Genomic DNA, 26,850 nt, shown 5'->3' with positions numbered 1-26,850 from the left:
TTTTAGAAAAAACCGATTTGTACACCTCTAGTTAAAGAATAAAAAAAAAACTATAAATTTTTAAAACAAAGGTCAAAGCCAGATCTCTGAACACACCACACATTCCCATTTATGAAGGGGTAAATTTATATACAATTATTATGCAATAAATTGAAGGTCATGATTGATATATAAAACTAATTAAAAAAAAAAATAAAAAAAAAAATGGACACCAGCTGTTCTAGTGTCATCTTCAGAAAGTTCCAACTTTTACTCATACTCTCACACAGTCACACTCTCACTGCTTTGTAATGTGGCTTTGGATTCTCTCTTAGATTTCATCTTCTTGTTCTTCATTTGGTGCTGATAAAGAACTTCAAAAGCACAACTTTCTTGGTTGGTGAGTTCAAAAATTAGGGTACAGGTAGTTACTCTTTTGTTTAAAGGGTTTTTAAATATGGGTTTCTTGAAATCTTGAATTTTAATGTCTTTGATCTTATAGAAATCAATGTGTAGGTGTTTTGTGAATAAATATTTGTGTGCTCAATTGGGTATTTTGTGGGTTACTTGAAATCTTGAATTTTGTATTGAAATCTTGAATTTTGGTGTGTTTTTAAGCTTTCTGAAGTCAATGTGCAAGTGTTGTGTGGATAAAGATTTATGTGCTTAACTGGGTATTTTGTGGGTTTCTTGAAATCTTGAATTTTGTATTGAAATCTTGAATTTTGGTGTGTTTTTAATCTTCCTGAAGTCAATGTGCAAGTGTTGTGTGGATAAAGATTTGTGTGCTCAATTGGGTATTTTGTGGGTTACCTGAAATCTTGAATTTTGTATTGGGTATTTTGTGGGTTTCTTGAAATCTTGAATTTTGTATTGGGTATTTTGTGGGTTTCTTGAAATCTTGAATCTTGTATTGAAATCTTGAATTTTGGTGTTTTTAACCTTTCTGAAATCAATGTGCAAGTGTTGTGTGGATAAAGATTTGTGCTCAGTTGGGTATTTTGTGGGTTTCTTGAAATTTTGAATTTTGATGAAATCTATTTGCAGGTGGTGTTTGGATAAAAGTTTTGAGTTCAATAGTGCATTTTGAGGTAAAGATTGAACTGATCTGGCAGAATTTCCATAAAAACCCTAAAAGTTTTGTTCTTTTTGGATAAAAGTTTCATATTATGCTGTTTTTTTGTTCAATTAAGTTGTACATTGAGCCCCCATTTTGCTAAATTGTTGTTTAGGGTTAATGGAATTCTTCTTAATTTGAAGTAATGTGTTAATGTCTGCTGATTTAAATGTATATTAGCTACAAAAAAATTCAAGATTTACCTTTTATGTCTGCTAATTCAATTGGGAATGTGGGTTTCTTGAAATCTTGAATTTTGTTTTCTTTAATCTTACTAAAATCAATGTGTTGTGAATATATATATTCTAGCTAAATTGGGTATTTTTTGTTTTGTGAGTATTTTCTTTAAATAATGAATTTTGTTATCTTTCTGAAATCAATTTGCAGGTGTTGTGTGAATAAAGATTTGAGCTCAATTGGGCCTTTTGAGGTAAAGATTTAACTGATCTAGCAAAATTTACATAAGACCATGCGTAGTGGTAAGGTTTTTGGGCGTTTTACCCTTGAAAAACGCCCCTAAAGCCCAATCGCCCCCCCCCCCCCCACCCAGGCGTTTTGTTCGAATATTTGCTCCAAGGCGTCCTTTTTTTCACACCGAAGAAGGGGATGAAGTGGCCAATCAAAGTTAATCTCCTTTTTTTTGGCCAATAAGATTTTTTTGATTGTTTTTTATTTATTTAATTGTTTAACACCCCTTTTAACATAATGCCCCACATCCCCACTACACCCATTTTAGAAAACGCCCCATAATGCCCCATTGCTGACTGGGCATGACGCAAAACGCCCAAGGGTACCCGTACCACTACACATGGTCTAAGCCCTAAAAGTTTTGTTCTTTTCGGAAATTTGAAAAGTAATAATCCAAGTTTCTAATCATGTCCTGTTGTTTTTTGTTCAATTTTCATAATCTTAGCCCCATTTTTGCTAAAATGTTGCTTAGCGTATATCAAATCGTTCTTGAATTAATGTAATCTGTTAATGTCTACCATTTCAAATCTATATTAGCTACATAACCTTTTCGACATTTACCTTCACTGTCAATTCAATGAGTTTATGTTTAGTAATTCTTAACCGTTGCTCTATGCGCTAACTAGAGTCAAAGATACAGATTTTGACCATTAATCTTGACTTTCAGGAGAGAAGACTCTTGGTCAAACTTCTAGTCAAACCGTTTTGGAACGATGAGGCGTGAAATCTTGTTCGGATGTCTTCTGCTTATGTTTGGAAGTTTGTCCATTGCATTAGGTAATGTCACCTGTTCTCTTGACTCCCTTTGACTTTGACTTTCAGGTCAAACTAAACTTGATGCAGTTATACAAATCATACTAAAGTCTTGAAACTGCAGGTGCTTTTGTCGGAATAAACATCGGCACCGATCTTTTAAACCTACCGTCACCAGAACAAGTGGTGGCAATCCTTCGATCCCATCAAATAGCACACGTGCGTCTTTTCGATGCCGATAATCATCTCCTCAGCGCACTTTCCGAAACCGAAATCGAAGTGATGATCAGCGTAACAAACGAAGAAGTTTTAGGAATCGGACAATCACCGGCGGCAGCCGCCGCTTGGATCAACAAAAACGTTGCAGCCTTCGTACCCTCCACCAACATCACCGCCATAGCCGTCGGTAGCGAAGTTCTTTCCACAATCCCGCACGCCGCACCAGTTCTGGTTCCCGCCATGAAAAACCTTCACAAATCGTTAGTTTCGTCAAACCTCAATTCGCAAGTCAAAGTGTCGACCCCGCTATCAATGGATTTAATCCCGAAACCGTTCCCGCCATCTGCCGCCACTTTCAACTCTTCATGGGACTCGATAATTTCTGGCGTTCTCGACTTTTTGAAATCCACCGACTCCTTTTTCATGTTAAATGCTTACCCGTACTTCGGTTACGTACAAAGCAGCGGTATATTTCCGATCGAGTACGCGCTTTTTCAACCGTTGTCACCGGTCAAACAAATAGTTGACCCGAACACACTCTTTCATTACGACAGCATGTTTGACGCTATGGTGGATGCTACTTATAACTCCATATCAGCTTATAACCTTTCCGTAATTCCAATCCTCGTAACCGAAACCGGTTGGCCATGGGCCGGTGGCGCAAACGAACAAGACGCCACCGTGGAGAACGCCGAGACGTTTAACAACAATTTGATTAAACGTGTACTAAACGGTTCCGGCCCGCCTAGCCAGCCCGCAATACCGATGAACACTTACATTTACGAGCTGTTTAACGAAGACAAGAAGCCCGGCCCGTTATCTGAAAAAAGCTATGGTGTGTATTTTAGCAACGGGAGTTCTGTTTATACGTTTAGTTTGGATACATCTGGTGGGGCCACCGCAAATGCTTCGGGCGGGTTTTGTGTTGCGAAAAAAGGATCTGATACCAGTAGCTTGCAAGATGGGCTGAATTGGGCTTGTGGGCCGGGCCAGGCTAACTGTAGTGCTATTCAATCGGGCCAGCCGTGTTATATGCCTGATACGATCGAAAACCATGCTTCTTATGCTTATAATGATTATTACCAGAAAATGCGTAGCGTGGGTGGAACCTGCGACTTTGGTGGTACCGCGATGATAACCACGGTCGACCCTAGTACGTGCAACCTGCCTGTTTACTTTTCTTCTACTTATTTATCTATTTTTGAGTTAACTGTCATTTTCGTCCCTGTGGTTTATCCAATTATGCCAGTCGAATCCAAATTTCAAGTTTGTACCATTTTCGTCTCTGACATCCTTGAAACATGCGAGTTCCGTCCAAAAACTTAACGTCTGTTAAAACCTGCCGTTTAATGAAGGGTAAAAACGTCATTTTTCTTTTTCTTTCTCTTAAACCCTATTAATAGGGTTTTAAGAAAAGGGGAATAAAAAAAGGAAGATGACGGTTTTACCCTTCATTAAACAGTAGGTTTTAACAGGCGTTAGTTTTTTGAACGGAACTAGCATGTTTCAAGAATGTTAGGGATGGAAATGGTACAAATTTGAAATTTGGTCTAGACTGGCATAATTGGACAAACCAAAGGGACGGAAATGACAGTTAACTCTTTCTTTTTTTTTTTTTTGTATTATGTATGTCGACAAAACGCTTTTAATTTTTGTCTTAATTTTTCAGGTAACGGGTCATGCATATTTACAGGAAGGTAAGATTATGAACCTATAGAATAGTTTTCTTGTTCGGTAACCGTTAGACCGTGGGGTATGGTGGGGCTTGGGTTGGGGCATTTGTTGACACGTGGAATGGGAGCCCCCCCACTGTCTGGTTACGTGTCCGCAGGGCATGGCGGGGCGTGGGTTGGGCTTGGGTTGGGTGCACCGCGTGGCAGAATATTCAAAAAAAAAAAATTACAAAAAATTTATAAAAATCACACAACATTTATAAAAAAAACCTACAACTTCATTAAAATTTTAAAAATTACATAATCCTAAAAATTACATAATCCTAAAAATTACAAAATAACAAACCTAGAGCGTTAAATAAATTTCAAAAAGGTCGATCTTGTCGAACGCCTTTCGCTCCTTGCCTCGAAACTCTATGTTCGCCACCGCCACCCGGTCTTAGGGTGCACTCACGGGCCCACCAATACCCTACTAACAAGTGGGACCAGGTAAAGCGCAACTTATGTTGCGCTGGATTCAAACATGAACAGTTTTATTTATTCCATTTAAAACCCGTTTGTATTTGAATGCTGACATGCAAATCGGTTTATGAACAGTACAAACTCGAGCATCGGTGGAACGCTAACACCTGCGTTTGGACCAGAAGGGCCACCTGGAAATGCATCACCGGGTCAACTTCCTGACATCGTGGTTTTGCTTTTGGCAACGCTTGTATTGTTGATTGTGTAGATTTTCGGCGGTTTTGTATAGCTGATATTGCGCGCTTAGTGTTTTGAATGCCGAGTGTTTGGAACATCGCGAAATTAGACAGGAATTATTATTATTTTAGATTAAATTGGTAAAGATTTGGGTTATTTTTTGTTGTTGGTTTGCAAAGGTGTGAGTTTATGAGGCTCATGGTTGGAGTAGTTGTCATTTATGGGAGTATATGCTTGTACATGCCATTGGTTTGGTTGGTTTTGTACTTGTGTATGTAATAAAATTTTCTTTTAAGTTCAAATAACCCATTATTTATCTTAAATTCAGGTATGTTTGATATAATGATATTGGTGGTGTATATCACGCCCCGTTTGCGGTATGCGCATATAATGTATATATATATGTGGATCATCGGGGGGCAAAAGTGAAAGTGCTCTAATTTTAACGTTATTTTACTAATTTCGTGAAAATAACGTTAAAAGCTAAGGACAGTTGATCATGCATCATATGGTGGCGTTGATAGCTAAAAAGACAAAAGGGTACATGCACTAATCGGTCTTTGTCCTGATTGTTGAGTGTTATGTGCCTTATGTCCAAGGCTTGATGCAAAACTACTAGCGAGCCGGGGGTTTCACTGGAAGCAACATCTCTATTCCTATGGGGTAGAGGTAAGACTGTCTACATTTTACCCTTCTCAGACCCTATCTTTGGTTTGCTATTGGTGGGATTTACTAAATATGATGATCATGATGATGTTGATATATAGTATTGCCTTGGAATATACAAATTTGTCTCTATACCATAAATTGTTGTTTGACCTACACAATATTAAACAAGGTATAGCGAAATAAGTAAAAACTAAAAAGTGTAAAAGTTTATGTCACGTAGAGAATGAGGATTTAACTAATCCACTTTTTTTTTTCTTCTTCTTCGTAAGAGCTTTGTGGTTTAACTAAAACTGAATTAAAGAAAAATAATAAAAAAATTGTGTGATTGGAGTTGGACCCCATCTCTCACACTCTTCACGCCTGTAAAGAGAATAGCAGAGAGCCCCTTTGGCGCCCCCATATAACAACCAGAGTGGTGTTAATGCCCCGTCAACTGTCGACAAGGTAATGTGGCATGAGGCGCTAGCCAGCTAGACTTGGTCTGTATATATTATAAGATATTTGTGATGTATATTTTCTTAAAAAGTGAGTTATATATGTATATTACAAAATATTTATGATGATATATGAACATAAAGTGTATATGAGAATTTTTTGTATTATTTATAATCATTATAGAGGTAGAATTATGTATGCCATGAATATTGCTATGTGGATATACTAAAAAAATTAAATACACTCGTGATTCATACCAGTCATTTTATTTTTGGTCATTTCATTTGCTTCTTTTGAAAGATTATACATCTTGATAAATCATATTTATTATCGTAAATGACAAATTTAATACGTAACTACACTTAATAAGTTCATTCGGTTGTTTCCTAAACATAGAAATATAAAACCCAGGGTTTGGCGCCAACCTAATTTAACCTAACTATTTAAAAAGCAAACAATTTTCAGCTAAAAAAGTTTTTTTTTTTTTTTTTTTTTTTTTTGTGTAACGTAAAAGAATCTCACGTGTAAATCTACCATACTCGGGGCTATGTCTAAAGTCGACTCCTCGACTGCCAATGCGCGGGAACTGGATGGAATCCATAAACCCTCGCCTCCATCAGGTTCGAACCTGGGATTAAAGCTCAATTCACTCCTTCACCGAGATGTCCTTCGAAAATGGCCTGAGTTGGAATCAAACCTACGTCTTCACTAGAAAAGACAGGCCTCTTACCACTTGACCAAATTCTCATAGCAACTATAAAATGTTATTAAATACATGGTTTGAAAACATAATTGTAGTATTGTATCTATAAATTCAACCATTGTACAATAATTTGGACGTAAACAAGTCAAGTCGAGCGTTTAACATGTTTAATTTAATAGAACTCAATCCCAACTAAAAAATTTACAACTTTTAACTCGGATAGATTAGTATTTAGATTTTGGGGTAAAGTACAGGTTTATCAAAATTTTGGATTTGGTCTCTAACTTTTCAAAAGTACACAGATAGTCTATATGGTTTACATTTTGCAAAACATTTAGTCCCCAACCAAGGTATTATCATAGTTACCTTTTGGGTGTATGGGACGCACGGAATAAGAAGATTTTTAACAATAAGGATCCGAAGGTGCACGAGGTTATTTCGAGCGTCAAGTCTTTGTCTTTTTTTTTTTGGATTAAGCATAGGAGTAGATTTAAAAATATATTGTGGAAGGATTGGGTTGTTTATCCCTTGTATACGTTGTAATTGGTTGTGTGTTGGCGGTCCTCGTTTTGAGGACTCGTCCGGCGTTTATGAAAGTTATAGTTCAAAAAAAAAAAAAAGTCCCCAATCAACAAAACTAAAAATTTTAGCATGTTTAATTAATAAAGTTATACACAAAATAATAGTTATCACATCCACCTCCCTAAAAATATACATACATTCCACTAAAAAACAACTCCTATATGGATATATTTTCACTAAAAATAAATATTTTTCTCTCTCTTTTTCAATTAAATAATATTTTTATACCTTTATCATTACATTTTTCTCTCCTTCACTCACTAACCACTTTCAAAATATATTAAAAAATTATAGTGGGTGAACAACGTCCCTCAAAATATACAGATAAACAGTAACATTTTCTCTCTTCTCAACTCACAACCACTTTTTATACTCTTTATATTTTAAAAACCCCACACAAAGATTTTGATTGAATTCTCTTATATTATATAAACACACTTTATTAAATGGAAAATTACTATAAAAGTCAATAGTCGTGTGCACTATATATTACCAAAATATTCATTGATATTCTTTTTTGGAAAATTTCACTTCATTACAAAAATATTTTAGTAAATGGAACACCGAACAATACCGAATACATTAATCTATAATAACACATTCACACGTTTCATTAGCCACTTTTGTGTCATCGAGCTTAGTGTGTAGTGGTTATTTAATTATTTAGAAAGAATTCACCAAGTATTTTAATAGATCAAATCTTTTTTCTTGATGATTTTCCTATATTTAAATAGACCATGATCTAATTTTTAAATAATTCTTTCTGATTTCACCATACCCTTGACTATTTTATTAACTAGTTTTTCATGTGTTAGAAAAATCCAAAGTCTTGGTAGTTTAGCTCTTGGCCTTCTAAGATTAGAATCTAATTTCACTATACCCTTGACTATTTTATTAACTAGTTTTTCATGTTTTTTTTTAATTATTTTTTGTACATGTATTGTGTTTTAAAATAAAGGAGGTATAGTGGGATAACCATATCATCCATGTTCTTAGGTAGTGGGTTATTGTATTATTCGAATTCACCATGTTGTACATAACCCTTTTAAAGGGAGTTTTCTTTAATTAATGATAGACTGTAAATGAATTGAACGAACACAAATAAGGTATTGTCTGTGTTCGATTATTAGGGAATGAACATGTTTATGAACAGTTACCGAATGCAAATGAACACAGACGTATACAAACAAATGCTCATGAACATAAATAAACACAAACGAACGCTATTTTAAAGTAGAATCCACATGTTTCATCATAAAAAAATTACGAAACATCCACAAAAAATAAACAAGTACTTAACATAAAAATCCGAACATAGTTGATATAATTATCATAAACACAATTAAAACAAAAATTAAGAAATTTATCAAGCTTTAACACAAACGAAAGTTGAAATGCTTAGATAAGAAATGTTGGCGGAGGCGTATAGAATAACTATGGTTTCAAATCTTTTAAAAATTAGAACCAATAAAATAAAATATAACATATAAAAACCTTTAAATGAATAAAAACATACGAACATAAACGAGCGTAAATAAATGAACACGTTACTGAACGTTCACAAATATAAACGAACGAACGCAACATCCGATCATATCCGTTTATTTAACTTATCAAATAAAATTTTTTGTTCGTGTTTATTCATTTATTAAATGAATGAACATAAACGAACTGTCTACCAAACGATTCACAAATTGTTTGCTGAATAGTTTGTTCGTTTTAAGCCCTAGTTAATGAGGTGGTGGTAGCCGATGATCGAAAGTTTCAGAGGGTAGAGACATAAAGAGGCAAATACAGAGAAGAAGCATACAACTTTAGAAAGACAGGACTAAAGGTGAAATTTGTATAAACCAATACTCAGACAAATTTCTCTAATAAAGAAACATATGTTTAGCACCACCTAACGGAAACATTGTCACTAAAATTAATTAATAATTCAAAAGAGTTCAACTAATATTCTAACAGATCGAATTGCTACACACAATCAATAAAAAAAAACACCGGAAAATTTATTTTTACACCTAGTATACTAGTCGTATACAAAGTAACGGACTCGTATACATACATACAAGTTGTATAACAGTAAGTGAATGTTAGAGTGTGTTTAGTTTCGCAAGTATACAACTCGTATACATTTATATTGACCGTATATAAGACACATATATTTATGCTTATGGAACGTATATCATCATCATCATACTCAGTAAATCCCACCAATAGCAAAGCTAAGGTAGGGTCTGGGGAGGGTAAGATGTAGACAGCCTTACCTCTACCCCGTAGGAATAGAGAGGCTGCTTCCAGTGAGACCCCCGGATCGATAGTAGTTTTGCATCAAGCCTTGGACATAAGGCACATAACACTCAGCAATTGAGACAACTGCCAATAAGTGCATGTACCCCCTTGTCTTTCGGCTATCAACGCCCCTTATGGAACGTATATACGATTCATATACTGGTCATATACTTGTGCAGGCAAACATACTCTAACGACTGACATTCCCTTACTAGCATAAGACTTATATACAAGTATATGAGTCGTATACATGTTAGCGTGTTAAAATAACATGACATGATATACATTGGCTCGAATTAGTCCCAACTCTGTTTATAGATAGTCCATACTTTGAATATATTTTCCTTTCCCATACTAACTCAAGTTAACGCAATTAGTTTTTTTTTTTTTTTTTTTTCTGACGTGGACTGTCACATAAACAATCCACGTTATCAAAATTTTGACTTATATGTCAGATAAGCAGTCTACATCATTAAAAGCTTTTTTTTCTCATAAAAGTTTATTATTATTATTATTATTATTATTATTATTATATATATATATATTTTTTTTTGAGATTTAACAAGTATTAATAAGTCTAATTATCACAAATGGACCATCACAACAACATTTCCCCAACAATATTCCTGCAAAATTCGTACACGTTAACACCTTCTCAATCACTGCATGAATCACCTACCAGTCAACCAACCAAACCACTCCTCTCATCTTCAAAACCTCTAATTCAACCTCAAATTCACCAAATTCAACATGTCAAAACCTAAATCCATCCACCAATTAGATCTCCAAGACCTTCTGAACACCGGATTAAACTCACACGATGCAAAACTGCTCCAAATCGACCTCAAATCCACCATTAATGGCGCCAATGGTTCCAATCCAGTTGACTTATGGCGCGAAATCACTTCTCGAAGGTTGCTTAAACCGTCTTATCCTCATTCTGTTCATCGGATCGTCTACGACGCGGTGTATGGTAGCTACGATGTGTCTGCTCATGGTCCTCCTCTCTATTGGTTCCCTTCTGAGTAAGTTGTTATGAAATTAGATGATTTAATTTTAATTTTAATTTAAAATTTATTAATAACTAGGATTCTGACCCGCCGCAATGCGGCGGGGATTCTTTAGTTATAACTAAGTCGATCTAGGACCCCGTACGTTATGTTAAACCTGTCAAACGGGAAAAAATACACGATGTAAAAACGTTCACCCACACACGCACGTTGCGTCGTGTTAACTCACAAAATTTAGAACGAAACGTAAAAACGTTAAACCAAAGACGCACGTTACGATGTGTTAAGTCACAAAATTCAAAACCAAGCATAAAGCGAAAATCTTGCGGAAAATGAAAACTACTATAAAGGACTAAAGTTGAAAGTAAAAAAAGTTATGAGGATAGATTGCAAAAGATAAAAAAGTTTTGGGTTAAAAGTAAAAAAAAACAAATAGTTTTGGGTTAAAAATATTTTATGAACTACCTTTGGGTGGAATGTAAAAAAAAAATCAATTTTTTTGGAAAACCCCCAAAGCCAAGGTTACAACAACCTTATGCACAACTATTTTTTCTTTGAAAACCCCCAAAGCACACCCCGCATTGCGGCAGGGTGTAAAACGGTGTCAAATAGTACTAATGCCACACAACCGTCATCGACCACCAACACTGACTCGACCCAGGATATGCGTGCAGCGACGAACCTGTCAACATGAAAAAATAGAGGTAAAAACGTTCAACCACACATGCACGTTGTGCCGTGTTAACTTGCAAAATTTGAAACAAAACATAAAAAAGTTGAACCACAGTCGTACGTTGCGTCGTATTAACTCGAAAAATTTAGAACTATACGTAAAACGAAAATTTGCGAAAGATGAAACCTAAAAGCGACAAAAGTTGTGAAATTATAAATTGCAAATAATGAAAGTTTTGTGTTAAAGTTAAAAAAACAAATTGTGTAGGGTTAAATGTGCAAAAGGCAAAAATATTTGGACTAAAAGTAAAAAATCAAGTTTTTTTTTGAAAAACTCATAAAGCACAATGTACAAGTTCTATTGCATGTTTTTGTTGCTTCTTTATAGTAGTTTTAATATAATAATGATAATAGTATATAAGCTGAAAGATCATGATGTGTTGTTTTCAGATACTCTAAACTAGTGAAAGTGTCATGTCACAATCAGCACTAAATTTAATTGGAAAAGTATAAGTTTAATTGATTATTTATGTGATTTTAGTAGAGATCATGTGCACTTGATTTATATAAGTTTATAAATCGGCGTTTGTCTCAATTGCTGAGTGTTATGTGCCTTATGTTCAAGGCTTGATGCAAAACTACAATCGAGCCGGGTCTCACTGGAAGTAGCCTCTCTATTCCTACGGGGTAGAGGTAAGGCTGTCTACATCTCACCTTCCTCATCAGACCTTACCTTAGCTTTGCTATTGGTGGGATATACTGAGTATGATGATGATGATGATATGTTATGTTTACTTGGTTTAGGGTTATTTTATTTGTGTGCCTTCGTTGATAATAATAAAAAGAGTCGAACAAGTTTGTTCTATTCGTATTTTTTTATGTTCGATCAAGGGGCTGATTTCCAACAGTTTAGCCGTCCTAAAAAGTTAAAAAGTTTGCCGGGCTTCTCGACAAGTAGTCTCTCGTCTGGTGCTCCGATTTTTTTACTTTGTTGGTTTTCCCCAAATTTGTGGTTGACTTCGTTTAATTGTAAAAACGTGTGAATCGTGAAGGTTACATTGGTGTAAAGTTTAAGGTTAGATTTAGTGGGTGTGTGGTTTTGCCGTTCTAAGAAAGAAAAATTTCCGGACTTCTGGGTACAAATTCTCTCGTTTGGTGCTCCGATTTTGAGTTTTGTCGGTTTTCCCCAAATTTTATGAATGATTTAGTTTAGTTGTAAAAACGTGTGATATATCGGTTATATCGGTCATATCTGTCCCCTAGTAAAATATAGGTGTCATATATCGGTCGGAATATCGGTACCGATATTATCATCGATATTGACCGATATATCACTGATATTTGACCGATATAACCGATACATCACTGAATTATTAGTGTTAAATTGCTATATATATAAATTCTGCATTATATTAAAATTACCGATATCCCACCGATATCTCACCGGGTTAACCTATATCTCAATTATCGGTCCTTGACCAGTATCCGATATTTTACCGCCTTAACTGCATAGAATGTAACTAACAACTGATTATGAGAAAGTGTTAGTTTAATACGCAAACAGAAGGGGGTAGCAGGCGCAACTTGTTGCTCGTCTACCTGCCATTAGTCTGTAATCTGCAAACTAACTGCTTGTTAATCTCTTATGCTTCCAAACTGAACGGGTTCTGTTTATGAATTAGCGTTGATTCTCGACAAACAAACTTGGGGCGTATTATGGAAGCCCACGGTCCAAAGCTTCTAGGAGCAGCATACAAGGATCCCATAACAAGTTATAAACAATTTCAAAAGTTTTCGGTTCAACATCAGGAGGCAAGTTGTTCAACATAGATCAGTTCACATTTTTGGTGTCATTTACTCATTTAATGAATTTTGTTGTTATTTTTGTATTTGTGTTCAGGAATACTGGTCAATTGTTTTGGAAAAGCTTTCGGTCCGCTTTCAACAACCTCCTAAATGTATTTTGGACACCTCAGATAAATCAAAACCTGGCGGCACATGGCTTCCTGGTTCGGTTTTGAACATTGCGGAGTGTTGTTTGCTGTCGGCTAATGAACGAGATAATGATAATGAAAAAGTTGCGATTGTGTGGCGAGATGAAAGATTTGATGATCTTGAAGTCAACAAGATGACATTAAACGAGTTGAGACGTCAAGTAATGTATGATCAACTTTCATTCTATTAGTAAACAGTTCTTTGTTAATCACTTGATTTTAGGACCTCTTTTTTTTTTTGTAAAATGTCAAGATCCTACGGCTCGGTTCCTAATTCTTGCAGCCAACTACAAATATTGTATAAATTAGCACCAAACTTTTGTTTTTTTTAGCAAAATATAACGATTTTTTACATGATCACCAGGTCATTTTGTCCGTTTTTGGAATTTCTTTTTATTTTCTGAAAGTTTTATTAAAAAATATGGAGTAAAATGCCATTCTCGTCCGTGGTTTGGCGAGTTTTGCTACTTTCGTCCAAAGGTTTGTTTTTCCGCATCTGGATCCAAAAGGTTTGAAATCTTGCCATTTTCATCCGATTCGTTAACTCCATCCATTTTTCTCCGTTAAGTTAGGGGTATATCCGTCACTTTTGTTAACTTAGAGGGCAATGCGGTCTTTTTCAGGGCTATTCGGTCTTTTTGGATTTTTTTTTTTTTTTTTTTTGGAATTACCTCTGACTTAATGGAGAAAAATGGATGGATTTAACGAGCCGGATGAATATGGCAAGATTTCAAACCTTTTGGACGAACGTCGCAAAACTAACCAAACCTCAGGGACAAAAATGGCATTTTACTTAAAAATATGTATTTGTTTAAATTACTGAAGACGACAAACTGAAAATGACAAAACTGATATACCAAACTAGCTAGTAATCTTGTAAAAAATGTTATTTTTTAACAAAATTATCGCTATTCTGGAGAATTTTTATACTTGGTTTCAAGATTAAGAGTTCTAGCATAATACTCTTCTATTTTGCTTAGATTAAGAGTTCTAGCATAATACTCTTCTATTTTGCTTAAATAGCTTTTTTTTATATTAAACTTATTTGTTAAATATACAGGTTGGTTGCAAATGCGTTAAAAGGATCGTTTACAAAGGGAGATCCAATTGCAATTGATATGCCAATGACTGTCACTGCAGTTGTTATATATTTAGCAATTATATATGCTGGATTTGTGGTTGTATCCATAGCCGATAGTTTTGCGTCAAAGGAGATTGCTACACGATTACGCGTGTCAAAAGCGAAGGCTACTTTTACTCAAGACTATATTGTTAGAGGTGGTAAAAAATTTCCTTTGTACAGGTAATAAATAATTAACTACATCTTTGATTAACTGCAATTTTCGGCGAGTTCAAAATTATAATTAAAATACTCAAGATATATATATTTTTTTGCAGCCGCGTTGTTGAGGCAACTGATCGTAGAGTTATTGTGGTTCCTGCAATTGGAGAAAATGTCGACATCCAGCTTAGAAAACAGGATATCTCGTGGGATGATTTTCTGTCTAGTGCCAAACAGCTTCCTAGGTACCGTACTAATTCTTTTTAGAGTTACGGGCTAAACATGTCATTATTAAAGTTGAGGGGCTAAAGTTGTTTATTATTAAAGTTGAGGGGCTAAAGTTGTTTGACGTAGTTAAGGGGCTAATCATGTCATTATTATAGTTGGGGGACTAAAGTTGTTTATTATTAAAGAGTTAATTACTGTTTTCGTCCTTGTGGTTTGTCAAAAATCACTATTTCAGTCCATTAGTTTAAAAATTGCGATTTCAGTCCCTGTGGTTTCACTTTCGTAACCATTTCAGTCCACCTTGTAACCATTTCAGTCCCTCGTAACCATTTCAGTCCCTGCGGTTTCACTTTCGTAACCATTTCAATCCATTATTCTGTTAACTACAGAGACTGAAATGGTTACGAGGTGGACTGGAATGGTTACAAAAGTGAAACCACAAGGACTGAAATCGCAATTTTTTAAACTAATGGACTGAAATAATGATTTTTGACAAACCACAGGGACGGAAACAGTAATTAACTAATTATTAAATTTGAGAGGCTAAAGTTGTTTTAGTTAAGGGGCTAAAATGTCATTACCAAAGTTGGGGGGCTAAACATGTCATTATTAAAGTTGAGGGGCTAAACATGTCAGTATTAAAGTTGAGGGGCCAAAGTTGGTTAATGCTAAAGTTAAGGGACCAAAGTTGGTTGATTGACAAAATAGCATATTTATAGTATATATAATTTTCCTCAAGAATATTTACTATATTATTTATGCTTTTGTTCTGTGTTGTCAGTTATGGTCTTAATTATAAAAAAATGCAGGCCTGATTATTGTGATCCAGTATATCAATCATCAGACACTGTAACAAACATACTTTTCTCTTCAGGAACAACAGGTTTAATGATTGTTATTTTCATAATCTCATTTCTGTTGATTTTATTATTTTTCTATGTTATTACTTATTAATAATATCTTGAGTTAATAGCCAAAATGGTCCCTGAGGTTTGCTTACTTTTGCCACTTTAGTCCAAAATTCAAAATTTTTAAATCTGGGTCCCTGAGGTTTGCATTTTGTTGCCATTTTAGTCCAAATTTCAAAAACTCCCTTTTTTGACTGTTGCAACCAGCCTATTTTGTCCTTTTGTGCAGGGGTATTTTGGTCATTTTTATGAGTTATTATAACAAACTCAGATCAAGAACCCAGAATACCCCTGCGCAAAAGGACAAAATAGGCTGGTTGCAACAGTAAAAAAATGAGGTTTTTGAAATTTGGACTAAAATGGCAACAAAATGCAAACCTCAGGGACCCAGATTTAAAAATTTTGGATTTTGGACTAAAGTGGCAAAAGTGAGCAAACCTCAGGGACCATTTTGGCTATTAACTCTAATATCTTTAATATTTGTTTATTTTAGGAGATCCAAAAGCTATACCATGGACTCAAATCTCTCCCATTAGAGGAGCAGCTGATGCATGGGCCCATATGGATGTTCAGCCCGAAGATGTATTCTGCTGGCCCACTAATTTGGGCTGGGTAATGGGGCCCATTCTACTGTATTCATGCTTTCTGACTGGTGGTACACTAGCTCTTTATCATGGCTCTCCACTCGGTCGTGGTTTCGGAAAATTTATTCAGGTTTCTTTTTAAAACCTTGTCACAAGTATATATAAGATTTAGAGTTAATTACTGTTTTCGTCCCTGTGGTTTGTCAAAAATCACTATTTCAGTCCATTAGTTTAAAAATTACGATTTCAGTCCCTGTGGTTTCACTTCCGTAACCATTTCAGTCCCTGTACTAACAGAATAAATGGATTGAAATGGTTACGAAAGTGAAACCACAGGGACTGAAATCGCAATTTTTAAACTAATGGACTGAAATAGTGATTTTTGACAAACCACAGGGACGAAACAGTAATTAACTCTAAGATTTAAATAAAGGGCAAATTGCATAAACAAGTAACCAACTTTGGTCACATTTCTATTTTAGCAAGGAAAAGCCATAAAAGTATAAAAACTTTGATGCATGGTAACAAACTTTCAAATATTGTGGTTTAAGCTAAACTGACCGTAGGGCTGCAAACGAACTGAACTTTCAGTGAACAGTTCATGAACCGTTCGGCAGGAAGTTCGTTTGTATAATAAATGAACGGACACGAACAAGAAATATCGTTCGTTTAGTTACATGAACAAAGGCGCGTTCGTTCAATTATGTTCGTGAACGTTCGGTAACGTGTTCGTTTGTGTTGTGTGTTCATTTCTTCGTGTGTGGGGTTTTTTTATTTTTATTTGTGTATGTTCGTTTGTACGCCCCGCTTGCGGTATGCACATATAATGTATATATGTGTGGGCGCTTGGGGGGATGGTTAATCATGCATCATGTGGTGGCGTTGATAGCTAAAAGACAAGGGATTACATGCACTAATCGGCCTTTGTCTTAATTGCTGAGTGTTATGTGCCTTATGTCCAAGGCTTGATGCAAAACTACTATCGAGCCGGGGGTCTCACTGGAAGCAACCTCTCTATTCCTACGGGGTAGAGGTAAGGTTGTCTACATCTTACCCTCCTTAGACCCTACCATAGCTTTGCTATTGGGGGATTTACTGAGTATGATGATGATGATATGTTCGTTTGTGGGTGGATCCGTTTACTGTCTGTGATGCCAATTTTATTCGAAAATTAATATATGTTCGTTTGTGTGCACGAATGTTCGTTTTTGTTCATGAACACTTGTTTGTGTTCGTTTGTGTTCATGAACGCTCGTTTGTGTTCGTTTGCGTTCATGAACGTTCGTTTGTGTTTGGTACCTAAAATTTGCGAACGAACATGAAGAAGTTCATTTCCTTAACGAACGAAAACGAACTGTAAATCTCGTTCGGTAAGTGTTCATGAACGCATGCATTTCCATAACAAACGAACTTCGTTCGGTTCGTTTGCAGCCCTACATGTAAGTAACTTTGACCATGTTGACTTTTTTAGGCGTGTGGAAATTGGTTAGTTTAGAAGATTACCTTAAAATTTTGAAACTTTGATGGTCTTTTGTTAGGTGAAAAACATGGTTACCAAACATTTGATGCAAAGTTACAAACTTTCTTCATTTAATTGACATGTTCGTAACTTTGACCATGTTGACTTTTTTGCGGCATATGGAAATCTATGAACACTTAAATGATTTCTTTAAAAAAAGTTGGTTACCAAAAACAAAAAGTTTAATCGAGAAAATCGAGTGCTTGCTTAATCGTCATTACTTTACACGAGTTGTTTACTTGTTTTACAGGATGCACGAGTTACACTTTTGGGCACCGTTCCAAGTCTAGTTAAGTTATGGAACAGTACAGGATGTATGGAAGGACTAGATTGGACAAACATAAAGTAAAACACTCGGTTCTTAACGCAAAATCGAATAAAAAAAACTTATGCTAACGATTATTAAACTTGATCTGCTACTGTTGCTAACGTTTCAGGTTATTTGCGACTACTGGTGAAGCGTCTAGTGTTGATGATGATCTTTGGCTTTCTTCAAGGGCTTATTACAAACCTGTTCTCGAATGTTGCGGTGGTACCGAGCTTGCTTCATCTTACGTTCAAGGGAACGTTTTGCAGCCGCAAGCTTTTGCTGCTTTTAGCTCTGCTTCGATGACAACCGGCATTGTAATTCTCGATGATCATGGAGTTCCTTATGTAAAATCTCTCAAATTCCAAATCGATATTCGGGTTATTCTAGATTTGTTGTGTTTGATACTTTGATTCATTTTGGTCTTTTTGTTCGTATGCAGCCGGATGATCAACCGTGTGTCGGTGAAGTGGGCTTGTTTCCTGTATACATGGGAGCAACTGACAGACTACTTAATGCGGATCATGACAAGATTTACTTTAAGGGAATGCCTGTTTACAACGGAATGGTATGATATCATGTCGTTTAGGGTTGTAAACGAACCGAACGAACACCAACAAGACCTTGTTCGTGTTTGTTTGTTAAGGAAATACTAGTATTTTGCCCGCCGCGCGTTGCGGCGGCACGCGACGGCTGGAAATATATAGTAAGACAAAACACGATTCGTAAAACGCAGTGCGTAAAAGACAATTATAAAAAAAAGTGTAAAACACAATGCCTAAGACATTTCGTAAAAGACAATGCATTGGCATTTGGAAAAGTAGGAGTTGTAGTCTAGGGGTTACAATTGCAATTTTTTTAAAGTTGGGCGGGTGTAAAAATGGAGTAATAGAGCAAGGGGTAAAAAAGGAAAGTCTAAAAAACACAGTGTAAAAGTATAGGGGTGGTGGTGAAAATATGTAAAAGATGAGGGGGTGTTGGTGGAAATATAAAAGAAGAGGGTTGGTGGCGTAACTTTATAAGAGCTAAGGGGGTGATGGTGGAAAAACAAAGTAGAGGGTTGGTGCTGGCAAAGTTTGAATCATGAGGTTGTGGTTTTGGAAATTCAAAGTAGAAGGTTTAGGGACTAAATTTGTCATATTATGAAACTTTAAAGGTACCAAAATCAAAGGGCTAAAATTGTAATATCGTTAAAGTACATGGGCTAGAAGGCAAAACCGGTGGAAAATCCACCGACTTTTTCCTTTAAGATTGTATACAATATGTGTTCGCGAACTGTTCATGAACACTTACCGAACAAGATTTTCGGTTCATGTTCGTTCGTTAAGGAAATGAACGTGTTCGTGTTCGTTTGTGTCTGTTTGTTAATTTTAGGTAACGAATGCAAACAAACGTCCATGAACACAAATGGACACAATCCAATGATCATGAACTCAAATGAAAATAAACGAACACAAATAAACGTTCACGAACATAAATATAATACACACATGATGCTTATTAAATATTTTATTTATCGGAATTTTGACGTATTTAAATAAAATATAAAAGTTAAAAACACTAATAAACTATGGAACACAAACAGACACATTACCAAACGTTTGCGAACATAAATGAACGAACGCGACCTCTGTTCATGTTCGTTCATTTACTAAGCGAATGAACAAAAACGAACTTCCTGCCAAACAGTTCACGAACTGTTCCTTGAACGTTCGGTTCGTTTGCAGCCCTAACATGTCATTTTTCAACTTAAATAATACAGATAAAAATAATTGCGCGTTGTATTTTTCCAGCAACTCAGGCGACATGGTGACATCGTTAAGAGAACGATCGGAGGCTATTATATGGTACAAGGCAGGGCCGATGATACCATGAACCTTGGTGGCATAAAGGTAAAAACAATCAGTTATCAGTTTATCACAACTCTATTAAAAAAACTATATAAAAACCGAGACGTTAAAACTTAAAACGGTTGTGTGCATGCAGACAAGCTCGATCGAAATCGAGCGAGTTTGCGAACAAGCTGACGCCAGCATAATGGAAACCGCTGCAGTCAGTTGTCAACCAGCAACCGGTGGTCCAGAACTGTTAGCCATATTCGTCGTACTAAAGGAAGGATTCAACACCGAACAAGACAAGTTGAAGATGATTTTCTCAAAGGCCATTCAAAGAAACCTTAACCCGTTGTTTAAGGTTCGCTTAATCCGCCCTCTTGTGTGTTCAAGATTTTACTACAAGAGTTTCTTATGTTTTTTTTTTTTTTTTTTTTTTTTTTTTTTTTTTTAACAAGTAAATCGATATCATTCCACACGAAAAAGGGCAATTACAAGCAATGGCAGGTAGTCGGGCAACAAGTTGTGCCGCCACCCCCTTTTGAATAGAAAAACCAATTCTACTAAATACAAAGTTTGAAACCTTTAGCGACGAAGAATTACTATTAACGACTTTTTGAACCCGATTCAAGAGTCGCACAGCGTCAGGAGCGACTCTTGAATCGGGTTCAAAAACCAATTCTTATGTGTTTCTAACTTTGTAAATGAACAGGTGAGCTTTGTTAAGATCGTTCCAGAGTTCCCTCGAACGGCTTCAAACAAGTTACTTAGAAGACTTTTGAGAGATCAACTGAAGGAAGTGCTTCACCGGCGAAGTAAAATATAACAAACATAGTAATTTTCTGTCATTGATATGTTGAATAAATGTAAGATTTTCTTGAATAAAAAGTGTGCTTTGGTAACAATTACTGTCACAGCCTCACAGGCTTATACAAACAAGCTTCTTATGAAGCTTTTTTCTATTTGTTTGACAAAACACGACCCGTTTGCCCTCATGTGCTTTTTGGAAACAAAGTGTTCGACATAATGGTAAACCGAAGGGACGTGAACCCATTACATGGTATATTTGTTCCGCACATAAAGCCGAAGTAAATTTGAAAATTTCTATCACTATATGTTAAATAAAATGTAAGATTTTCTTGAATCTATACAGTTAATGCGGTAAAATATCAGATATCGGTCAAGGACCGATATTTGAGATATAGGTTATCTCAGTGAGATATTGGTGGGATATCGGTGATTTTAATATAATGCAGAATTTATATACATAGCAATTTAACACTAATAATTCAGTGACATATCGATTATATCGGTCAAATATTGGTGATATATCAGTCAAATATCGGTCAAAATCGTCGATAATATCGGTACCGATATTTTACTACCGATTTATTACCGATATTAACTGCATAGTCTTGAATACAAGGTATACTTCGATAACAACAAGACTCGTGTATTTGTAGATGATTTCAACCCCCATTTCTCTTTTAACTTTTAAGTTTCACATAAAATACTCAACCAATCAAAATTCGGACATATAACACCCTTCAAAATCGTTACAAAAATAAATAGATTAACTCGAGACCAACTCGTTCAGCTAAAAGCAATCGACCCGAAAGGCTGAAAGTAAGCAGAACCCAGTTAGATTAAACAATTAAACCCATTGTTATTAGATAAACAAAACATAAAAGACAGTTTGCAGTTAAACAAACATGCAAATAAATAAAAAAGCGGTTTTTGGAAGCCTTTCTCTAATATCAGAGCCAGGTTTCGATCCTGGGACCTGTGGGTTATGGGCCCACCACGCTTCCGCTGCGCCACTCTGATTTTGTGTTCACTAAGTCATAAACTCTTTATCTATTCAGTATTTTGTGAGTAACGGATGAATATGTAGTAGACTTTGTTGGGTCCATTAATTTTTATTAAGTGGTCTAATAATATTTCAGTATTGTAACATGAATGAAATCATAATTCAACTTAACAACTTTAAAATCCTAACAAACTTATTAATTTTTAAAGAAAAAATTACACAAATCAGTCTTTATGTATATCAGTGTATCAAAACTTGTAACTTATACCTTTTAGTTTAAAAAACGTTGGGATCAACCTTTACTTTAATTTTTGTTGCCATAATTAATCTTTTGCACAAACTTCGTTTAATTTCTTGGTTAAATCACCGCATGTGAGGGTATTAGCGGCGGCTTATACTATTAGCGGTAACTTATATGTTGTTAATAGTTGGTTGCCCGATATTTGTTAAAGAATTGCCGCTAATAGTTGGCGACCAACTTATACTATTAACTGTTGTAGGTTTAAAAATATCTTGTCTGTTTTGACTAAGTTTAAACATTTTTTCTATCTTCTTTTAGAGTTTATTATCTTAGTGTGAAAACAATGAGTATGAAAATCCGATGATGTAGTGCAAATGATTATTATTGATCCTTAATATGCTATTCTTGTTTAATTTATTTTAATAATTTGTATAAATTTTGTCAATTTGTTAAATTTGAACAGTTATGTGTAGAGAGACACACATATAGTTTTAACTTTGGAAATATTTCTAAGAGTTAAATGTCGTTTTTAGTCCCTGTGGTTTGGGTCATTTTGTCAGTTTAGTCTAAAGGTTACATTTTTTGCCTGTTGGTTCAAAAAGGTTTCACCGTTGCCATTTTAGTCCACTGGGTTAACTTCATCCATTTTTTGTGTTAACGAGAAAGGCAATTCAGTCATTTGATATGGTCGAACTGCCCTTTTAGTTATTAGAATTGCATATAAAATGACAAAATTGATAATCATACAACAAAAAGAGAGTAACAAATAAAAATAAACTGAAAATACTTAAAGATAATAAATTAAACATATTACAATATCATAATAAACATTACGATTAAACATATGTTTTTACAAGCTTAATTGACTCTATCAAGCCATCAAGCAAGCTCAAAGCTTCATACAATACTTATAAAACTTTATAATTATTTGTTCAGTTAAATAAAAAAGGCTTTGTAACACACAAAATCATGCCTTTGCAAACTCAACAGTTGCCTTCCCATCATGTGCTTTGCTAAAGAAATGCATGACATAATCCTTGTAGAGTACATTCTTATAGATTTGTTTCTCACCACTTTCAAGCACTTCGGGTAGCGGTCCGATCACATCGCTAGGCCTCGGGTTAACAAATATCGGGACTGAAATCCTGTTACTACTTCCATTGGCAACTACGCGATGCTCAACGCTTTTGTAGTTCCCATTACTCATGATTTGTAACGCATCCCCAACGTTGATCACCAAAGATCCGCTAACCGGAGGGACATGAATCCATTTCATGGTCTCGGTGTTTCGCACGTAAAGTCCTCCTATTTCGTCTTGAAGGAGGATAGTGAGTGTGGATACGTCTGAGTGGCGCCCAACCCCGACAGTGAGCTCAGGGTTGGGACATTTTGGGTAGTAGTTTAGGTTAATCCTCTTTGACCCCATTAGCATCGACTCTTTGCTCTCGTCGATCTCTTTTACGTTCAATCCCTTCATTAGTATCGTGAGCAACTTCTTGACAACGGGTTCGGAACTCTTGACATATTCCAAAGCCTGATTTCTGCCAAAAAAAAAAAAAAAAAAAAAAAGCCTCTAATGTATTAGTTGTGACATGCATACATACCATATTTACATAGTTTTCTTTTGGGGTTTTATAGGTAGCTTGAAGAGGCATAACAAACCTATATAAAGTAGGTTTATTATTTTGGAGATAAAAACACTTAATTTTGAATACAACTCGTTTTCAATAAAATTGAAATCGGAATTTCGATTAAATAAAATTAAAAAAAACTACTTAAATGGAACTTTAAAATACTTTAAAAAATTCTGTATCTAGTATTTTTTTTTTTAATAATAAGATTGTATGTATATTTTATGTTATATACAACAATCATAATTATATACAAAAATAATTAAATAGTAGATGATAAACAAGCCTAGTTCGAGCTTGAAAAACTGCTTATCTGACGCACTTAAATTTTTATAATTAGAGCTCGAAATGAGCCACGTAAAGCCCTATCTCATGCAAGTTAAACGAGCCAAGTTTGAAACCAAATGCTTGTAAGTTAAACAAGCTAAGCTCGAGCTCGAGCTTGTAAGGTAAAGATTTTTTAATAATCTTTACCTGCACACTGGAGGCCAGAAGGAAGCAGCCTCATCATCCGAGACAAAGAAGAGGCTGAGATAATCCTTCCACTCGAGAGCTCTCTCGGCTTCAGGCGTAAAGCTTGTACCAAAACGAACATTATTAGTAACCGATCGTTCTTTCGAGTATTTACGCTTTTCTTCTGCTGGCAACCCGAAAAACTGGCGGGTTGCATCTTTAACATCCTGAAGAACATGAATAGGGACACCATGGTTCACCACTTGAAAAAAGCCCCATTTTCGCGCTGCGTCACATACTGCTTCGGCTACTTTTGGGTCATCCCAGTTGGACATATCAATAACTGGGATGGTATGATTATTTGGTTGTTCCTCGTCGTCGCTTGAATGATCAAATCGTTCGTGTGGAGGTTGAATGTATTGTTGTGGTAGTGTCTTGAGTCCTAGTTCTGCTAAGCCTTTCACTCCATGACCTTTGTTCACAACAAAATCCATAATGTTTTGTGGGGTTGAGTCTGAGTGGATCATGGAGACTGATGGAGCCATGGTTCGATCGAGTGTGTAGGAGAGTGATGTGTGTGTGTATATATATATGTATATATGGGTTTGTGTAGTTTGATTGCTATTTATAGATACTTGTTGAATGCTGCTGCCAACTTATTTTTGATGAGGTTGCTATATTCATGCCTTAATTAAGAATTGCATGGTCAATCACAAGGCAGTTGGTAAGTGAAAGAAACAATTTAATCCCTTATAATAATAATAATAACAAGTCATAAGCTCCCCGCGTTGCGGGGTGAGGGGCGTGAAACCGTGTTAAGTAGCAACCAAACCATGACTAAAACCGGGAAAACCGTAAAACAAAACACAAATTTTTAACACCAAGTAACTCACATGACATAAAACTAACAAACACCGTGCTAAATAACAACCAAGCGAAAAAGAAACTAAGGGACTAAAAGTGACCACCAAACACTGTGCTAAGTAGCAACCGAATGACGACGACCAAAAAGCGTAAAACAAAAAACTAATAAAAATACTAATCTTGTTTAACTTTTTACGGCAAAATTATAAAAACTAAAAAATAAGCTTATAAAACAAAACTAAAAAAAAAACAAAGTTAAAAAAAAAAACCAAACACAAAATCACAAAAGACAAAAGTATGTTACTATTCATAAAAAATAAGCTTATAAAACAAAACTAAAAAAAAAACAAAGTTAAAAAAAAAAACCAAACACAAAATCACAAAAGAGAAAAGTATGTTACTATTCATCAATACATGATGAATTAATATATATATATATATATATATATCAATATGTAACGCTAGAAGGTCATCACAAATTTTTTCTAAGAAATCATAATCTTAAGAGTAAAATGCCAAAATGGTACCTAAGTTTATGTCATTTTTGTTGTCATTTCCATCCAAATCACTAACTCAGTTAAAGTGTATCGTTAACTCAGAAATGAATGGGTCAAAAGCAATGTTTTAAAAACCGGTATTTTAATCGTAACTAGTTATACTCATAAATGCTTTAACCGGATTGTACCGAGCGATTCAATCGTGCTGACGAATTAACTCTATAAATCCATAAAATATAATTTCAACTCAAAAAATAATCCAAACCTATATCATTCCATAACAAAAGAAATCCATAATAAAAAAATTATCCAGACGTTCATGATAAAATACCCATCGTATAGCAATTAGCAAACACTATTACAATTAACAACATGAATAATTGAACAAAAGTCAAAAGATGGTAAACCTGATTTGAAAAACCCAATAATTTTCTATCTTTGAGTGAGTAAGAAGTTTGATCAATGTTGATTAGCGACGAACGCCCATTGGTTTTCCGGAATCATCACGGACGGCTTTAGTGGTTGCTCCCAAAACGGAATTCTCTGGATATTGCCCGTACCCCAAAGATGTGTACTCATTTTAATTCAGATCAACCAAGTTATAAGGCTACTCTGATAACACTGTATTAACAAGGTGACAAAGGGTAGGACCTGAAATAGGTCTGAATCGAAATAGGAGTGGGAGTTAATGACAAACTGAGATGTTATTTCGAAATTGAGTGGATCGAAATAGGAAGGAATGAGTTTCCTGTGTATTTCGAAATAGATGTATTCAAATTTTCGAAATAGATGTATTTAGTCCTATTGAATTGAGTGGATCGAAATAGGAAAGAATAAAGTGTGTATTTAGTCCCTTTATTTTTTTTTATAAATCATCTTTCACTTTTATAAACTTATATTCTACCATAGATCCCTTCACTAATCCGAACAATCCCAACAACCCGACCCAACCGAATGTTTTCTCGGTTCCGGGATATTATCCGACACTCGAACCAAACCAATTCTCTCAATATTCGTCAAACGCCTTTGCCGCATTCCAACACTCACCGAACCAATTCTCTCAATTATCTCAAAATCAAGCCCTTCAACAAATGATGATGCGGTGTGCTTTTAATCTCCAACCAAACCCGACGCCACCCGTTCAACCCCAACCGATCCCGACGCAACCCGTTCAACAATCCGAACCCGACAACGATGTGGAAGTTGTTCCCGAAACCCAACCGCAAAAAGAAAAAGGCAAACGAAGAAAAGGCAAGCAAGTGGTGGGTGAGCAACCGTCCAAACCAAAGGCGAAACCGTGGACGCCAGTCAAAGAAGAAGCCTTAGCTAAGGCTTCATAGGCACGTCTACACACCTGACAAAAGGTTGGTAAAACTAAATATTTTTTAAAGTTTATATTTTTTAGAATTAGTTTTTTTATTTTTTGTAC

General features: G+C 35.4%; 3 protein-coding genes and 1 non-coding gene across 8 annotated transcripts; 2 read left to right on the top strand and 2 right to left on the bottom strand.

The window, feature by feature from the left end:
• The first annotated feature begins 206 nt into the window (after positions 1–206).
• On the top strand, positions 207–5,210 carry LOC110927170 (glucan endo-1,3-beta-glucosidase 4). Of its 4 annotated transcripts, none has more exons than XM_022170786.2 (7): positions 210–379; positions 1,027–1,070; positions 1,484–1,526; positions 2,232–2,341; positions 2,442–3,689; positions 4,206–4,233; positions 4,807–5,210. In XM_022170786.2, the coding sequence occupies exons 4-7, from the start codon at positions 2,278–2,280 to the stop codon at positions 4,937–4,939; spliced, it is 1,473 nt and encodes a 490-aa protein (XP_022026478.1). In that variant the 5' UTR covers positions 210–379; positions 1,027–1,070; positions 1,484–1,526; positions 2,232–2,277; the 3' UTR covers positions 4,940–5,210. The 4 variants fall into 4 exon arrangements, with proteins under 4 accessions (XP_022026479.1, XP_022026478.1, XP_022026477.1 ...); XM_022170785.2 differs by having other exon boundaries at positions 210–403; XM_022170787.2 differs by lacking the exon at positions 1,027–1,070 and having other exon boundaries at positions 207–403.
• A 4,969-nt stretch (positions 5,211–10,179) lies between these two features.
• Positions 10,180–20,901, top strand: LOC110927169 (probable acyl-activating enzyme 18, peroxisomal). Its single transcript, XM_022170784.2, has 13 exons — positions 10,180–10,614; positions 12,954–13,083; positions 13,172–13,431; positions 14,326–14,568; positions 14,664–14,792; positions 15,585–15,658; positions 16,177–16,397; positions 18,037–18,131; positions 18,224–18,440; positions 18,536–18,661; positions 19,887–19,985; positions 20,080–20,286; positions 20,638–20,901. Exons 1-13 carry the CDS (start codon positions 10,340–10,342, stop codon positions 20,749–20,751), a joined length of 2,190 nt encoding a protein of 729 aa, XP_022026476.1. The 5' UTR covers positions 10,180–10,339; the 3' UTR covers positions 20,752–20,901.
• A 779-nt stretch (positions 20,902–21,680) lies between these two features.
• On the bottom strand, positions 21,681–21,752 carry TRNAM-CAU. The gene has a single exon. It is a non-coding gene; the product is annotated as a tRNA-Met (tRNA).
• Positions 21,753–22,749: 997 nt separating this feature from the next.
• On the bottom strand, positions 22,750–26,190 carry LOC110927168 (feruloyl CoA ortho-hydroxylase F6H1-3). Of its 2 annotated transcripts, XM_035985699.1 has the most exons (3): positions 25,829–26,190; positions 24,082–24,746; positions 22,750–23,517 (listed from the first exon to the last, which is right to left on the bottom strand). In XM_035985699.1, the coding sequence occupies exons 2-3, from the start codon at positions 24,603–24,605 to the stop codon at positions 22,944–22,946; spliced, it is 1,098 nt and encodes a 365-aa protein (XP_035841592.1). In that variant the 5' UTR covers positions 24,606–24,746; positions 25,829–26,190; the 3' UTR covers positions 22,750–22,943. The 2 variants fall into 2 exon arrangements, with proteins under 2 accessions (XP_035841592.1, XP_022026475.1); XM_022170783.2 differs by lacking the exon at positions 25,829–26,190 and having other exon boundaries at positions 24,082–25,046.
• Between the last annotated feature and the right edge of the window lie 660 nt (positions 26,191–26,850).

This window comes from Helianthus annuus, chromosome 2 (assembly GCF_002127325.2).
Source record: "Helianthus annuus cultivar XRQ/B chromosome 2, HanXRQr2.0-SUNRISE, whole genome shotgun sequence".
Lineage (NCBI taxonomy): Eukaryota > Viridiplantae > Streptophyta > Magnoliopsida > Asterales > Asteraceae > Helianthus > Helianthus annuus.
The sequence above is the reverse complement of the archived record's forward strand: the minus strand, read 5'-3'. Positions and strand labels throughout refer to the sequence as shown.